The sequence below is a fragment of the Hirundo rustica genome, chromosome Z (assembly GCF_015227805.2).
Source record: "Hirundo rustica isolate bHirRus1 chromosome Z, bHirRus1.pri.v3, whole genome shotgun sequence".
Classification (NCBI taxonomy): Eukaryota; Metazoa; Chordata; class Aves; order Passeriformes; family Hirundinidae; genus Hirundo; species Hirundo rustica.
In genome coordinates this window covers 972,965-990,836 of record NC_053488.1, presented here as the reverse complement: position 1 = coordinate 990,836, position 17,872 = coordinate 972,965, and the positions used below count along the sequence as shown (strand labels likewise).

General features: G+C 41.3%; 1 protein-coding gene across 5 annotated transcripts in view; it reads right to left on the bottom strand.

The window, feature by feature from the left end:
- DYM (dymeclin) overlaps window positions 1–17,872 on the bottom strand; it is a 212,582-nt gene that overhangs the window by 161,066 nt on the left and 33,644 nt on the right. For all 5 annotated transcript variants that reach the window (XM_040090375.2, XM_040090372.2, XM_040090376.2 and 2 more), the window contains 2 exons: window positions 9,620–9,745; window positions 7,144–7,286 (listed from right to left, as the gene is read on the bottom strand). In XM_040090375.2, the coding sequence (XP_039946309.1) occupies window positions 7,144–7,286; window positions 9,620–9,745 (269 nt within the window). The remainder of the gene's footprint in view (window positions 1–7,143; window positions 7,287–9,619; window positions 9,746–17,872) is intronic.

Genomic DNA, 17,872 nt, shown 5'->3' with positions numbered 1-17,872 from the left:
CACTGGGAGCCATTCCCTGGCTGCTGTCCCTGGGTACCTTGTCCCCAGTCCCTCTGCAGCTCTCCTGGAGCACCTTCAGGCCCTGGCAGGGGCTCGGAGCTCTCCCTGGAGCCTTCTCTTGTGCAGCTGAGCAGCCCCAGCTGTGCCAGGCTGGCTCCAGAGCAGAGGGGCTCCAGCCCTGGCAGCATCTCCGTGGCCTCCTCTGCGCTGGCTGCAGCAGCTCCAGGTCCTTGTGCTGTTGGAGGCAGGGCTGGAGCAGCTCTGCAGGTGGGCTCTCACCTGAGCACAGTATCTGTTAATGCTGTACAAGAAGCACAGCAGCCTACAGGAAGAAGGTACTGAACCTTTAACTCACAGGTTTTGGACTGTTTCTTAGACCCCATGGATGGTTAAGCATCTTTGTCATTTGAAATGTGCTCAAAAATGAACTGAAAAAATCCTGATACTTTTTAAAGCCTTTCTGCATTCATTCCTAAAATAAAGATTAGGTAGTAAATGAATACTCTTGTTGACACTAGATTGCAAGGTGAAGAGGTATGGATTTCTTACCATCCACTAGTTGAAATTTATAGAACTTTGAGAAAAAGTCAAATATAACTGGGTTTGTTGGTCAGGTTTGTTTTTTTACGTATCTAATTACTGACATTCTTTAATTATAAACATTGTCTATCTCAATTTTAATTTCCATAATTCTCTAGAGCTAAGAAGATTTTGGAAAGCAAGAAATACCCCCTCTTCAGCCATATAAAATTCTGTTCTTTCTAGCTCTAATCCTTGCAAAACACCAACTCTTAAAACTTTGTTACAATACATCAGCTTGCTTCTTGGTTTCCTTTAACAAGCAATTTCCCCAAAAGAATTAAAGAAAAATCATTTTGAGCCAATGGATTTTCTCTTCTATTTTATAATGGGTTATTTGAAGCTGCTCAGGTTTTGGAATATCAGGATAAATGTCAGGGAGATAAATCACCAACACACCTCGTGAAACTTGCTGCTGCACTCTCAGTAAACAAGCTGAAGCATATGGTTACAATTAGGATTTGTATGACCACAGAAATCAGAAGCTCTAGTCATGAACCACAGCCTTGGTGTGCTGTGCACTGATGGTCCCTGCTCCAAACAGCTGACAGGATAAAGAGAGCTACAGCACAACACAAGCCTGGGCAGTGTCAGGAAGACATCACACAGAAAAGAGGCTTTACAGACTTGAAAAACACATAAGCCTCCACAATGTTAAAAATGAAAAATTTTGTCACAAGGGTGGAGTGGTACCAGTCAAGGGTCCCCAGGAGCACCAACCTCTCCAAAAAAAGAACAATGTAGTCTCACAGAATCTCATAATGGGGAAGGGTGGAAGGGACCACAGTGGATTATCTGCTCTCAGCGACCTCCTGCAGCAGGGTGATCCCAGAACAGTGGCACAGGGTTGTGCCCAGATGGGACTGGAATATCCCCAGTGAGGGAGGCTCCACACTCTCTCTGGTCTGTCTCTCAGTGCTTGGTCACTACACAGGGAAGTTCTTCCTCATGTCCAGGTGGATCTCCTTGGGCATCAGCTCCCCTAGTATATTGCTGGGTCCCACAGAGCAGAGCCTGGTCCATGCTCTGACATCTCCCTGGAGATACTGATGAGTCTCTTCAAAGTCGGTGGAAGATTTCTAAGAATTATCAAGCCCATGAAATGACAGCATAAATTGCTCTTCTGGGAAAGAATGCTTTGCTGTCACTACCATCAGTGTCTGGCGATGTGAGCAGAGCTCACAGAGCAAAGCCCAGGCTACCTATGCAGCTAGTTCTGAATAATGGTGGTTTACTATAAAAATAATGTTGGTGAAGCTAACAGGACCAATCAAGAATTTCATGGAATCTCAGGATGGTTTGAGTTGAAATGGGACCTTAAAAACCATCTCATTGCTAACCTCTGCCATGGGCAGGGACATCTTCCACTAACTCAGGGTGCCCCAAGCCCGTACAACATGGCCTGGAACACCTCCAAGGATTCAGGGGCAGCGACAGCTGTTCCAGGAAATCTGCGCCAAGAACTCCTTCCCAATTTCTTATCTAACCCTGCCCTCTGGCACTGGGAGCCATTCCCTGGGTGCTGTCCCTGGGTGCCTTGTCCCCAGTCCCTCTGCAGCTCTCCTGGAGCCCCTTCAGGCCCTGGCAGGGGCTCAGAGCTCTGCCTGGAGCCTTCTCTTGTGCAGCTGAGCAGCCCCAGCTGTGCCAGGCTGGCTCCAGAGCAGAGGGGCTCCAGCCCTGGCAGCATCATTATTTTGTAATTATACTACACCTGCTCTGGTTTCAGATCCTTGCTGGGGCTAAATGCCACCAGAAGTGCTATTGCTGTATCATCATTCTATATTCCCATATCATTGAAATACACAAAGATAAATCAGATTTCAAGGAAAAAGACATACATGACACACTGTATGTCAAAGGAAGTGTTTAGGAGCTTGACAGTGAACGTGTCTCTGGCCTGCAGAGATTCCTATCAGACACAATGTATTTCTATACTAATGTGATTATGGCAGAAGGTGGGGTTTTGTCATAAAAACATGAAAACTCCTGAAGTCGACACTGAGGCACTGCTCAGACAGCAGCAAGCCAATTTCAAACCAGCTTCCATGGTCCTTGTAGCACCCAAGCACAGATTTTGGGCAGGATGAAGCTGCTCTGGCACCAGTTTGCTGTGCAGGTCTTGCAGACTGCCCCTGCCACAGCTACACAACCAGAAGCACTCAACCGTTTATTCTCAAAGTACCTGTGCTTGAACTGCACACTTCACTCTGTGTCAGGCACATCATCAGGGGAACTAAGTGAAAGATTAAAGATCTGGAAACTACCTCAATTTTCCCATTCAGGCAGGGGAAAGTATCATAGTTACAGCGTCAAGAGGATGACACTTACAGACTGTAAGCAAGAAGGAGCACGAACAGACAGAACTGGTAAAGAAAGCTCAAATGTACATTTCCATTGTGGTGGGCATGAACAGGCAATTAAGCATTGACTAAGCACCAGAGATAGACACCAGGTCTGTGACACATCACGAAAAAGAGCTGGAAGGTAGAAGCAAGCAGAGTGAAGCATTTGTTAGCAGAAGTAAAGGTTGATGAAATCATGAGAAATAACAGACGTATTTTTAGTACCTTTTTGTGTCTCTCTACTTTGATATATTTTAATGTAGATATTACAAATCAGGCTGCATAAAATTGAAGGGGAAAAAGATACTAACATAAAACTAAACTAAATATTAATGAATAGTTTTCTTGTAAAGTTAAAAATTACCATGCAAATGCTTCTATTAACCAGAAAGTAGCATCAAAAACAAAACGATAAAGGGAATAAGCTGTTGTGTATATAAATCACAGTTGTACAACAGAGGTCTGATACTTCAGGTATCCTAATGCTGAACAGTATAATGCAGAGCAAACTTGCCTGATATAAAGTCATTAATGGCCAGGAATATATTTCTAGTTCCAATCAAAGAACACAGGCATGAGAAAACAAGCCATCACTGACCACCACACACTAAATTCTGCAATTTCTATTAATGCCACAAACAGTGCATTTGTGTGGCAGATTAGTTATGATGATGACTTAGGTGATGAATGAAGCTGAATCCGGTCACTGACTCTGCTTTAGTTCCATACAGATACAGCATTGTACCCCTCACATCTATAAACACCCTAACAGCACAAACCAAGTCAATTAGATCCCACTCTTGCAGTAACTCCTTCCTTCTGCCAGATGCATTAGTGTCTGGAGTTGTTTTTAATAGCAAAGTATAAACTGAACCAACTATTTCAGAGGAAACCATTTAAATTGACTTATTTTTCAATAGTCTTGAGCAGCACTATCATTTCCCTGCCTTAGCACATCATCTGCTTGGCAGTTCCTCACTCTAACAAGGATTTTATTTTGCAAGCAATAAAATGACTAATGAAAAAAAAATTGCTTGTCCACAAAAAATTGTCTCAACTTGGTTGACTGTAAACTATGAATTGGCAAATGTTAATAAATCTCAACAAAAAGAAGAAGGAACTTAGGGCCAACAAAAAAACTTGAGTTTGAGGGTAAGTTGGTTCAATGTGCTTTGTGAACCAAGAATAATTAATTTCTGGTTTCCAATAAATGAGTTTCTAATATCTAAACTCTGCTGCCATGCATATTAATGTCATTTATGCTTCACAACACTGCCCCAGATCTAGGAGCACTTTACAATTACTTTGCACACCTACTGAAAGGCCACAAAGACAAAGCAAAGTTGACTCAGTAGAGAAAAATCTCCTTTATGAAGTAACAAAAATAAATACCATTATTTTTCCCCTCCTTCCAAAACCACCATTGTTTCTTTAATTATTGGAGCATAACAGTATTGGCAGGACAATCCAATCCAGGTATTTTATATCCAGAATGGAAAAAGGTCCTTAAACAGAGGTAACATGGATCCACTGAAAGACCAAAACCAGAAGTAATCGGTGTGAGGATGTTGAACTGTGCGGTTTCAGAGTTAAGAGTTAAGGAGAGTTAAGGAAGCTCATGAGAGGAAGAAAAACAGGCTATGAAGGATGAGAAGCAGGAGAAGGTTAACTGTGGGAAAGGGTAAAATTCTGCTCATACTGTGTATAATTATCACTCCTGCTGAATCACAAGGAAGGAAAAGGAGGGTGGATCTAAAATACGGTGCTTGTAAGAGTTTGTTGATCTCCCGCTGCAGTTTAAGTGACTACGAAATAGGAATAACATTATACATGATCAGGCAGATGACTGTGGTATCAAGTAAAATAATTAACGAGTACAATAATTATTTTAGGACTCAAAATTCCATACTAAAAATATTTTTTTTAAACCACGCTCCTATCACCCTTTATCCTAAGCAGATTAGATTTAGACTACTTCAGTAAACTTATTTTAAGCATTATGTGGTATTTAAAAGGCACTGAGCAACACAACAGAGTGACTTTTCAATTCGTCTATTCTTCTTTCAGTCTCTATCACATAAAGATTACAAAACACTCAAAAGTAATACAATAGAGAAATCACATCAAAGGTTTCCACAGGTGTTCATTGGTCAAAATTCACTTTTGTTCCCTAACAGACTATCAGCTCGTGTTGCTGCATCTTCATCTGTGCTGCGCTCTACCCATGTGCCTGAGACTACATGAACCAAAGTATTGATTTGATAAGAATTAATTCAGAGATAAGACAGGCAATTACGCCATTTCCTCTACAATCCTACTGTGTCCACGTATCACCTATAGTACAACAACATATATAGGCAAATAGTTTTTAAAAAAATCTCAGTCAATTGTCTGGGCATGGATAGAAAAAAACATTTCTGGTTTTTAACAGGATGTGGTACTTCTTTTTCTCCCCTTTTCCCAGGCAGGAAATTAGAAAGCTCCTTAAAAAGTCTCCTCTTCTTAAAGCTTTAAATGAAGACACTTAATTTGCTGGGCTAAGAGATGGCACTTCAGGTACTCGTGAAAGAAGCAAGAAAACAAGCGTAGGCGTATGCCAAGGTAGTTGCTAAGGGAATGGTTCAAGAGGACTGAAAGAGGTGGGAGTGTAGGAAGAGACAAGAACAGATGTAGGCTTAAATCTTAAGAGTTTGCATTAAGAAATGGAAACTTAATATAAGAGGAGTAAAAAGTCAGGGGGATATCATGAGAAGTGTTACAGAGGGAGGCTGGAGTGGTGGCAATATGGATGGATTTACCAATCAGCCAAGTAACCAAGAGAGGGGAAGAAGAGTTTTGCCTGCGGCAGCACTGAGACAGAAAAACACTGGAGAGATCAGAACTAATAATAACTAATAATAACACAGATAACAGCAATTATTCAGGTAATAACACACATGCAGTAAAAACTGCAAAACTACAAACCAGATACTGAAAACTGCTTCAGAAAAGCACGTTAAGAGCAATTTCTCCTTGCAATTGAAATAAAGGAAAAGAATATACCTGACGGAACTCTCGAATAAAATCACTGTAAGGAACAATTTAATTAGCCTGGCGTGCGTGTAAGCGAATTGCAAACGAAGCCACTACTTTGTGCTGGGTTTACTTTAGGGACACAAGCCAGGCGCGGCCCTGGAGGGCGCAGCCCGGAGCGCAGAAGGAGCTGTGCGCAGCAGCCGTGCGCTTTTAGTGCCGCCGTGAGGAGAGAAGCGGGCACTGCCTCCGACTGCAAATTCTGCCAGACCCCTTGCGGCCTGAACTTTAATATTCCCCCAGGAGGCCGCCAGTGAATTGATTTCACAAAAGAGCTAAGTAAATAGTATCGGTTTTAACAGCAACTGACTTGCAAAGTGTTCTCTAGCTTATCGGGGAGAAAGAATATAATATCTACCTTTGCTGTTAGCACTGTATTATGTTTTATTCTCATTTGGTGGAAAAGAAAAAACCTCTAGGACAGATTTTTATATGCCAGTAAAAACACATCTGGTGTGGGGAAGGGAGCAGCCACCAACCAAAACAGAGTATATAGTATAACAAAAATGAGAAACCTTTTTCTGAACAACAAACGGCATCAAATCTTTGCTATTCTTCAGGCAGTATTTCTCTACAGTTAGCAGTCCGGGAAAGGTCAGAATCTCGTCATACTTATCAGGAAAACACACCAGTTAACTTACTGGGAAAGACACAGTATGTTACAAAAATTCCTATCTAGCTTACTCCTTTACATCAAAGAACCCTCCTGGGAGGGACCCCGTGGGACCACCTAGCCCAAACTTTTGCTCAAGCAGAGCCACAGAGCACGTCACCACATCCACTGAGTAATTGCAAAGAATAACATGTGCACATAAAACTATTTCTTGCAACATTTTAAGTAACTTGAAGTACGTGATTCATCAAACAGGGCACTGCTGGGTTGGTTGAGGGTTTTTTAATGTGTCAGTAAAAAAAAAAAAAAATAAAAGCAGGGGCTAGGTGATACTTTTACCATCTGCTGTCCTGCAGGTATAATTGCCTCAGATTCTAACACATCTCAAGATGGGCTATGCAGGCCTAGGGACAGCTTTTCTACACTGGTATCACTTGCTGAAAAAGAAATGGGCTACAGGTGTGTGCGCAAGAGAGGGCACACAAAAGGCGATACTTCATATGGTCTGAAGTACAATTTATAGAAAAACAGACTCACTTGCCACCCCAGATGCAATTCCATAGAGCAGTCCTCCTCCATCTGTTTGCTGCTGAAAGACGTGGGTCCCCGGAGGAGGGCTTCTCTCTTGTCTAATAAAATTATACAGCAAAGTTTTCACAAGTCTGCTGGTGTATGGGAGACTGGAAAGAAAAACAAAAACAAAACACAACTTTAGTTGACTCACAACTCACAAAAACTGGCTCAACAAAGTCCAGGTAGGGTGCAAAGGCTGATGTTTGGCATTAAAGATGGTCAGTAACTCTCCCCGCGCTGACCAGACTGGAAAGGGAAAGCACACGAAGGTCTTGCCCATGCAAAGCCACCCTGACTTCAGCATGGGTCTATAGAAGCATCTTCCACAGCAGGATCATGAAAACTGCCTTTTGTTCTTTGTTTTTTAAATACTATTTTTAAATAAACCATTTAGTTTGTAGAATCTTTTTCACTTACCTCAAGACACAACTGGAAAAATATTTATGCAATGAAAAGAAACGCTGTATTTTTTCAGTTTTTACTCCACACTCTGGTAACACAGAACAGATACCAACAGCATCTCCCCACAATATTTTTATCTGTGTGTACAGCTGAGAACTAATCTTAAATACCTTTTCATACCTCAAGGATTCCACAATTCTATGAATTTGCAAAGACCAATGAAACAACCAACCTCACATCAGTGAATATGAAAAATGCCTGCAGAATTTGTTGGGTTTAACTAAAAGGTTACAGTATTTCCAAAATGGAGTAGCATTTCCACAGAAGCAAACAGCTGGCTCCCATTCCCATCTGATTTAGAGCTGGAAAGACAGGAGCTCTGTTAGAATGGACACTCTGAACATCTGCAGAAGCCTGAAAAGTGAGGGGCTAATATGCACATCCCAAACACTGATGGCTGCATTGTGTGGCGCCAAACAAGGATTTTTGGAAGTAACAAACAAGGTCTGTTGGTAAAAACACACAAGAGAAACACCAGGATGTGGATGGAGAGGGGCCATAGGGAGGCAGGGCAGCATTTTCCGGGACAAACCTCCTGGTGTGGCTCCTGCAGGAAAGCACAGCCCGGCTCAGTGTGGGCACAGGGATGGGGTGAGAAGGGCCAGGCACTGCAGGGGGGAACAAACCCAGCCAAGACCCCAAAGCCTCAACCCACTTCCAGAGAGGTCTGAAAGGACCGACTGCGAATGAACTGATTTGCAGGAAAAGCGAGAAACCTCTCTCCAGGGAGGGGAAGACTTAAAAGGTGCCCCACAAAGCCCAGGGCCCCAGGACATCCCATCAGCTGGATCGACACTGAAGCCAGGTGACCTCTTTGTGCCTTCCTTTCTTTGGTCCAATTCTCTCTCTGTCCCCCTCAGTCCCTCTCTTTCTCCCTTTACAGTCCCCACTCCCTCACTTTTACCCAAACCCCACTGTGCTTACACTGGGATATCAGAGACAAACACGTTTTCCATGCCAAGTATGTAATTTACTAATAAACTTGGCAGATCCTCTGACTTTTGTCATTCCTTTTGGTCATGAACATCTACAAATCTTGGGCGCTTCCTTCTCCTTAGGGGTGGGATGTCACACCAGTACCCCGCCAACCGTTCACACTGCTCTTGATTCCCAGCCACAAAATTGTCATGTTTCTCTCCAGAGGCTAGGTACCTCCTACTCCCAAATCAGACCTCTTAGACCACATACTAACTCTCCCCACAAACATTCCCCATCTTCCCCTAAACCCTCAACTGCTTCACTCCAGAGACTAAAATACCAGGACACCCCACACATCCTAAGGCTCTGGCTCCATCCTGCTGCTCTTTCAAGATGAAATCTGCCCTGTGCTTCAAGCTGAGCCTCTCTCCATTCCCTGCACGTCAGAGTAGTCTCTTACACCTAGTAGAAACTTCAGGAAACCAGGGAATAAATACATTCGTGAGAAATCTGCCCACATGGAACTTGAAAGAGGATGAATGGGAGCCTGACTAAAATGCATGTAAGCCACCGTGAAAGCACTTAAACACAGCTACCAACTTGCCAAAACAAGTGGTATTACTCACACAGCCAAGTTTACCCCCAGCTAAGTGTTCCCTTCAGCTCAGCACAGCACATGTCTTCATCTTTCCAAGGACTGCTGCTTATCTGGATGGCAAGAAAGCAGTAGAATTTCTGAGAGATCAGATTTCTCTAGGTTGCAGTGCTACAAGACTCCTTGCGGAATCAAAAAACCATCCTGAAAAGTAGATGCTGTTTTAAGTTAATGAAACTACCCTCAAAATATAAAAATTATTTCCAAACTAGTTTGACTGAAGTCTGGGCTGTGGGATTTCCACCCAAATCCCTACAAGAGTCTTTACAGATGTTTGCTTTTCTGTTTTCTTTTCTTTTGAGCAGTAGAAATTTTCTATCAAGAGAACGTTTTTGCTGCCTTCTGTTTTCACGAACAAACAACCTAAAGAAGCGCCCTTGGGCAGCACCCCAGTGCAGGACATACCATCGACCGTGCATCAGGTATCTGTGAATGATGCTCTCTCGCAGAATCTCTTTGTGGAATAATTGGCAGGAGAGGAACACAATGAGAGTCGTCACGGCTTCCAAAGAAATGCTGTATGTAATATCTCTGCAGAATAAAGGGAAAATTACAGAGATTAGGCTACTGGGTTGTTTACGAGCTGATTTCCAAGAATACCTGGTAGCTTCACCTGAAGCTAAACACTGTGTAGCACAGAGAGTTTACACTGGGAACATGTAAACAACAAATTCAAGAAACTCAGAATCGTTTAATACCAAAAACAGGTTGTTTCTCAGAAACAAGAAATTTCTTATTTAGAAATAAGCACTTTCTTCATATGTCAAAGGACAAAACAATGTAAAAAGAGGAATTGCTCATAGTACTCAAGTTGCAATTGATAAGACTATACTTCTCCCTAAAAATAATAAGTCTCTCTCAGAAGTGTGTCTTTTGTACTGTTCAACAAAATTGTCACAAAACCATCATGCTAAGTGAGGGAATGAATGTCCAGCTAGCCCAAGAGAGCTCCATCTGCCATGAAAACTGGATCCCTATGAGAGGAATGTAATATACAAATGCCAGCTCAAGTCTACAAAACACGCAGGGTAACAGGATACCACATACAATGTTCAGTTTTAAATGATATTTTTGAGGTAATGGGGAAGTAGAAAGTTTCAAAGTATTACAGATAATCGCAAAGAATGAGCTGCAATGCTTAAATACAGACACCAGACAGTTCAGCAAAGTTCATTTAGCTCAGGCTGATTAGGAAAGGCTGTGCAGCAGAACAGATGACAGGCACACTATTAAAAATATCTTGTGCTTTCTGTTCCCACCTCTGCCTATAATGACTTTGTTACAAATCTTGTTTTTAAAAGGGAGAGAAAAATGGCATTTGCCTCCTTAATCAGTAACAAATTGCAGACCGCAAGAAACCTTTTAAAACACAATGAGCTAACTTGGACACGAACCAGTGTCATTCTTACTTTCAACCAAAGACCATTTTTATGTCCTTCAAAAGGAGGTAATTCATTTGGTGCAACAGCACCATCCCGCAGTTCATCAGAAATATTGTTATCAAGTATTGTTATCGTTACCACAAGTCCTTTTAATGCTTCCACTGTCACTATTTAATTTCCACAGTATGCTTCACAATCCAGTATTGCTAAGTTACAACAGTTTCCCTCCAAAAATTACTAAAGTTTTCTGACCTGGGACCTAGTGGAAATTCAAAATCTGTTCATTACTGTCAAATGCAAATATTTAACAGTACCTCTATTTAAGATTTAAAAAAAATCAAAACACCAAAGAACAAATCAGCAATGTTGTTTAACCAGTGGTGCTAATTTTTTCTTTGTTACACTGTCACCTTCCAAAAATTTTATTCTCAACGATCAGAGCAGGTATAAGCTTAAAACTAAGAGCTCTTTCAAATGACAACTTGAAAACTACAATGCAATCTCCCAAAGCAAAACAAATTAACCCCAGAAAAGACTAGACTTTCACTAGTCTCAGGATCAGAGCTAGTGTGGTCCTCACTGAAATATACAAGATTTTATTTAGAAGAAATCAGTCTAATTTTTAACACAATCAAATAGCTTAATATTCTCAAGCGCGCTACCAGATATGCTGTAAACAACATGCATTACTGTGAAGTGTGAAAATAAGAATTTCATGCATCACTATGCACAGACAAGTTCTTCTGCAGCAGCTCCAGGCCAGAGTTTCTGCAGAGTGCAATTATTTACTCAAAGCCAACAGCAAACTGGAATCACAATTTCCTGGATCACAATCCACAGAACTGCACCACCTCTCATACAAAAATGTTTTTAAAAGTGAAGATTGTGCTAATTGACTGTTTTTTATTTTCTCTCACTTCATTTGAGTATTTGAACCCCAAACATTTGAAGCTGCGGGTTGGGAAAGGACGCCTAAGTAACATTTTCCTGAAAATCACTATGTCCCTTTGAATTACTTTTACTCTCTGCAAGTTACCTGACTTTTTGCCCACTCCTGAGGAAGTTCGCCAGTGTAAATGCTGATAATTAGATCAGGCCAGAGGTTACCCTCTGATCTGGTTCCACTGCAAATTCATCTCAGCCAGAAGCAAGGCTACGCTAGGAACAGTGCCTGCTGCCTCTCCAAACCAGGGGTGCTGTGCAACCCGCCACCCACACGCATCCGAAACAAGGCAAAGAGGACATATACATACATATCAACTATCAAAGGTTCAGACACCAGCAAAAAAAAAAAAAAAAAAAAAAAAAAAAACCCCACACCACCCTAAGAAATGTTTTTCTATCAAAATAAAAGCAATGGTTTGGGAAAATACTTTTTTGATATTATAAAAAAAAACTTTGAGAAACTTATCATCATGACAAAGGCTGAGGATACAAGAACAGTGTCTCCTACCCCAAGGTGATGAATGAAAAGGGTAATAACTTAATAACTTAATAACTCCTCCATATGACATACTACAACAAGCACCGGGTCGCTATTCAGAGAGGAAACAAATTCTGGGGTATGGTAAACTGTTTCTCTATTTCAAACATTCATTAATTTATTTTTATGATAACTCACACAAGTGGAATAGGAAATTTGAGGAAACATTACAAAATAATTTTCTGTTTTGATAAGAATCAGCATTAAAAAATAAACGAGATTCCTGTACTGTAATAAGTACATTTTGCGAGGGAAAAAAATCTGCTTCCAATATCCTTATATAACTCTGATAGAAAAAAACAAAGTGAAAGATAAATTCAAGCAGTCTCACTTTGTAAGTTATCTTCCCTAAGTTCAAAACCCAGACAGAGAACATTTAACTGCAGAAACACTCCAACTCAAGCCTGTAGAACCTGTTCAAATTAAATCTGCTCTGACATAAACACAAGCAGGGTCCAGATCTGGAGTAAACCCTCAGGTCCAGTTGCCCTTAATTTATCAGTACAAAGATAAAGCTTCAGAGCGAAACTATTTTCTCCACCAAGGGTCAAATGTACGGTTTTCTGAAACTCAGGCATTTCTAAAGGATCACAAGAACTATCAGGAACCTCTTCAACTTCAAAGAATATATTGTTTATTTATATTGAGAGACTATGTAATAGGGAGTCTTGGGTTTGATTTTTTTTATTTTATTTTATTCAAAGCTATCGGTCATATAGAATGACTTTATAAGGAATTTGTGCTGATCTCCAACTTCCCCTGAAAACTGTTTGCTAGCAGATAAGAAGGAAACTAGAAATAATGAACTCATGTATCAATTACATGTCAAAATTATTTAGCTACTTATTTCAGAAAGCCAAAATAGCTGCATGCTGTTTTGAGCTTCTTGTGGCATTTTTTTTTCTTTTCAAATGTCTTACAAAGCAAATAAAAAATCCACAGTTAGAGCTCATGTTCTGCATAAATGGACTTCATAAAGCAATGTCACCAAAACATGCAGAGGTCTTTTCTTTCTTTTGGGGATTCTTTAGTTATTCTCATTTTTTCCTCTTATTCTCTCTCTCTACTTTCCAAAGGGAGATATATTTCCGTATCAGGTAAACAAGTTATCAGATACTAGAGGTCTGTCTCTCAAAACACACATCTTTCACACGGAAAGAATCTGAGATAGACTGAAATCTAGAATTCACGGCAATCGTTTCTCTCCTGCGTTTGGGTTCTCCTCTTATCCCAGGCAGCTGTTCTCCTGGACACCTTGTAGACAGTGACATCTTTTGACCAGATGGACCAGGTCCAGGTTCTCCCATGTGACACCCAAGCTAAAACTGATTTTTGGCAACAAACCTTATACTTAAACACATACTCTCTGAAGAAAAGATACACCATACCATATCTATCTGAGATTCTGTTGAATTATGGACTCTTCACAGAATGAGATCCAAAATGCAAGATTCCCCAATATTAGCATAACAAATGTGTGTATTTAACACGTGTTTGGTGTCTACATTTCAATAAAAAAAACTGATACATCAATGGGTTCCTTCCAAAAGCAAATGATGCCACATCATTTCAATAACAACTTTTAAATTAAGCAACGAAGGAGTTGTATGATTTACAGTAATCATTAGATAAGAAGTCAGTAAATCAAAAATTAGAATCACAGAACGGTTTGGGTTGGGAGGTACCCTGAAGCTCATCCAGTCCCATTGCCTGCCATGGGCAGGGACACTTTCCACTATCCCATGGTGCTCCAGGCCCCATCCAACCTGCCCTGGGACACTGCCAGGGATGGAGAGTCCACAACCGCGGGGAAATAAATTCTAAGTCAGACCACACTCCACCTTGATTTGCTTTGTCAGGTAGGTAACAGAGATCCTGAGCTCCTCTGGGACCCCTACAGCCTCCACAGTGCCACTTTAAAGCAGCACCACATTTAGACATAGAGCAGTACTCTATTTAGAAGAAACTGGTGCAGTACCTAATCCTTCCACAATATGGACTGGAGAGAATATCACTTCTCTTCTGGTCTTCCACCAAGAACAAATGTTTCTGTTGATTTATTTTATTTATTGACTTTGGTGGCAAACTTGTAAATTAGAATCATCGAATCCTAGACTGGTTTATGTCAGAAGGGACCTTAAAGCTCATCCAGTTCCACCCCCTGACACGGACAGGAACACCTTCCACTAGACCAAGTTGCTTCAAGCCCCATCCAACCTTAGCCCAAATACTGTTTCCAAATGATGCAATCACCCAGAACAAAAACTATGGCCCTGCAAAAACTACAGCTCCCCAGTATCCTGGCATCTGCTTTATCCATTCAAAACCATGTGGATTACTTCCTATCGGCATCGCCTACCAAGAACTTCAACAATCTACCTATGTGTCACCATCCTGCTGCTGCTGGCTTCTCTCCAAGGCCAAGCACCACTCACAAGTGCTTTCTGTGCTCCCAATCATTCAGCTTTGTTCCCTGCCTGTGAGAGAGAGGTCTGTGACAGAGGAACCAAGGTGAAGCACAGAGGCACCATAGAGGAAAATCTCAGCTACGAATTCCAATTAACACTCTGAAGGCACATGCTGTTGTAAACACTTTAATTACTCAGTGAAATGCAGCTATTTCTATATCAACACACGGAGGCTGAGAGCTCATAAATTATTTCACACCTATGGAGCAAACAGCCTTAACAGTCAGAAACTAAACTCCAAATTTCAATTCCCACCCCTAAACCGAGCCCCCTCCCTGTTCAAATATTTTCCTGAACTTTCACCCAGCCAGAGCTGTCTACTCCGAGTATTAAAAGGTTAAAAGGTAACCCATTTTCTAATTTAGGAGAGTTGCCAAAAGGGCTGATTCATACAAAAAGTCTCAAATCATACAGGAACCAGGTTTCATTTCCCTGCTTCCTGAGGGCCCACCAGAAAGGTGAAAGAGGAGTCACTACAGAGAACGGGATCAGTTTTGAAAACTGAAAAGCAAGTACAATATCTGGCTATCAGTCTCAGGATACAAGTACAACAACTCAAAGAGACCATAATCTTTCCTCTTGGAAACACTCCTAATTTTACACTCACTGATGGCACATATGCACTGTGGCAGCTGATAATGCTCTACACTCATTACAGCTGACTCCAAACATTTGGGAGATGTCCCAAGGGGGCACTCAGCAAACACTGACTGGAAGCAGAAAGCATCTCTGACATTTCGTACCGCGTCCCCCCCACAATGGGTATTCTCAACTGGGAGAAGAATAGGATGAGAAAACAAAAAATTCCAGAATGGTTTGGGTTGGAAGGGACCCTAAAAATCATTGCATTCCACTCCTGCCATGAGCAGGGACACCTTCCACTATCCCAAGTTGCTCCAAGCCCTGTCCAGCCTGGCCTTGCACACTGCCAGGGATCCAGGGGCAGCCACAACTGCTCTGGGCACCCTGTGCCAGGGCCTCAACACCCTCCCAGACACCAATTCCTTCCCAAGATCCCAGCTGTGCCTGCCCTCTGGCACTGGGAGCCATTCCCTGGGTGCTGTCCCTGGGTGCCTTGTCCCCAGTCCCTCTGCAGCTCTCCTGGAGCCCCTTCAGGCCCTGGCAGGGGCTCGGAGCTCTGCCTGGAGCCTTCTCTTGTGCAGCTGAGCAGCCCCAGCTGTGCCAGGCTGGCTCCAGAGCAGAGGGGCTCCAGCCCTGGCAGCATCAACAACATGGAAATACTCTAAAAGTAGTACCTAAAGGATTAACACAACAGCTGGACTTGAGAGCCTTTTTTCACACACCTGTTCCTACAACATTTGAGACTATGTAACTGTGTACATTTTCACCTCACTGATATTTAATTCTTCCCTGTACACATTAAAAATACTAGAAGAAATTCTGGACTTCTGAATATTGCACAGAGTAGCTGTATTATTCTCTATTTACTTTTCATATCACCAATGATACGTGATTGCTACCAATATCTACTAAAACTAATTAAAAGACATTACTTTTCAATCAACAGAACACAAGAGAGAAGCCCAAATTCCCATAAAAATGGACAGCTGCAGAGACACCCAGGTGTAGCTTCCAGCCCCCAGGAAAGAGAAGATGATCAAACTGCTACATTAGACCATCTAAGAGTTCTACATAGAGCCAGACCACAGGAACATGTCCTGCATTTCAGTAATGCAGCCTAAGTGAAAGGAAGACCTGCTCCACACTCTTTGCTGCTGAGACCCAAATACCTGCAACCAGAGGTTTTTCAACACGCATCATCTTTTGTGAAAACAGGGCTGAAAACCCTATCAGAAAGCAGATTATTAGGAATATGATACATAGCATAATGTACGAAAAACTGCACAGACCTCTGATACTGTGCTTTGAGGTGAGGAAGTTTGTTACAAATTAAAGCCCACCTAAAGAACAGATGGGTCATAGAGAAATACTAATCTAAGTCTAAAATGAAAACTAAACTAGAACAGAGTAAGAATATGCGATACTGATAAAGGTACTCCTACTCAGGATCTTTAGATACTTAAACTACCACACATCTACCATTAGAAATAAGGATATGAGTGATTAAGAAAACCTTCCAAATATATAAATATGTTTTATTTGCTGCACCACCCAAAGGTGCAGCAGCAGATAAAACTCTCTTTTACAAACCAGCTCCCTCCTAAACAGAGCACAACAGTCTTAAAATTCAAAGCTCTTCAAAGTGAAGCAACACAAATTTCTCTCAGTTTGGATGTTTCTGCTACCTTCAACCTCAGTTTCAACAAATGGAAGTGTGCCTTTGATGATTAGACAAAGTTGCCAAAAAAGCAAAAGTCACATGTTTTCCAAATAATGGAGCTACTACAATCTTGACAAAAATTCCTTCAATACACTCTTTTTTAAAAGCACTATTCTGACCTATTCTTTTGAAAGCAACAAAAATAATTAAAATATGGCACTCCTGAGCTAGAACAGAAAACACTTCTTAATCTCTTTGCTGCTCAAAACTGGCAAGAAAGAATAATCTCCTCATCTGTACACGGCACCTTTCCTATACTGCAGTTATTCTGTAGAGCTTTATAATCAATTATATTGCCTTTCCTCCTCCTACATTTAACTTTTAAGCTCCTATAAAATGCAGCAACCATCATCCCTAAATGAGTGAAAACATTGTCAACATTTAAATTTTCAAACAACTAAGACTGCACCCTAAAACAATCATAACTAGCGAAAATAAGGGAATGTAAAAGAAATATCAGCTAACTTGGACTGGCACCACAGGGTGCTACTTGGGAGTGATGTAACTAGATCACAGTATTTCATTTTTCCTCCACGTGCATTTATAGTTTTTAATGAAGTGAAAATGCACTGATAACAACCAGATGTTCAGTTATGGATACAAGCTCTTAACAAGCTGCTGAAAGAAGCCTTTATAATTTAAAGCGTTGGGAGCTCCATCCTGCAACAAAATGTTAGCGACAGTTTCTACATCGAAGTCATACAATTAAATACTAACATTGTATCTTTCTGCCGACTATGCAGTTCAAATCATTAGCGCACACTCTTGAGTGCTAACACTAGCAAAACCAAAGAAAAAGCAGAGTATCCATAGCAGACCCAAGGGAACCATAAATCAAACATCAACACACGGTAACACAAGTGTTATAAGGGACTGCTCAAGTCTAATTGTTGAAAACCGTATTTTCTATAAAATTAAACCTGAAACCTTTATCCCTGGCATTCTGTACAATACAGCACAGCCTGTTTTTCAGAAAGGTAATTCAAGATATTTTTAATAACTCTCAGACAGCACCACAATGTT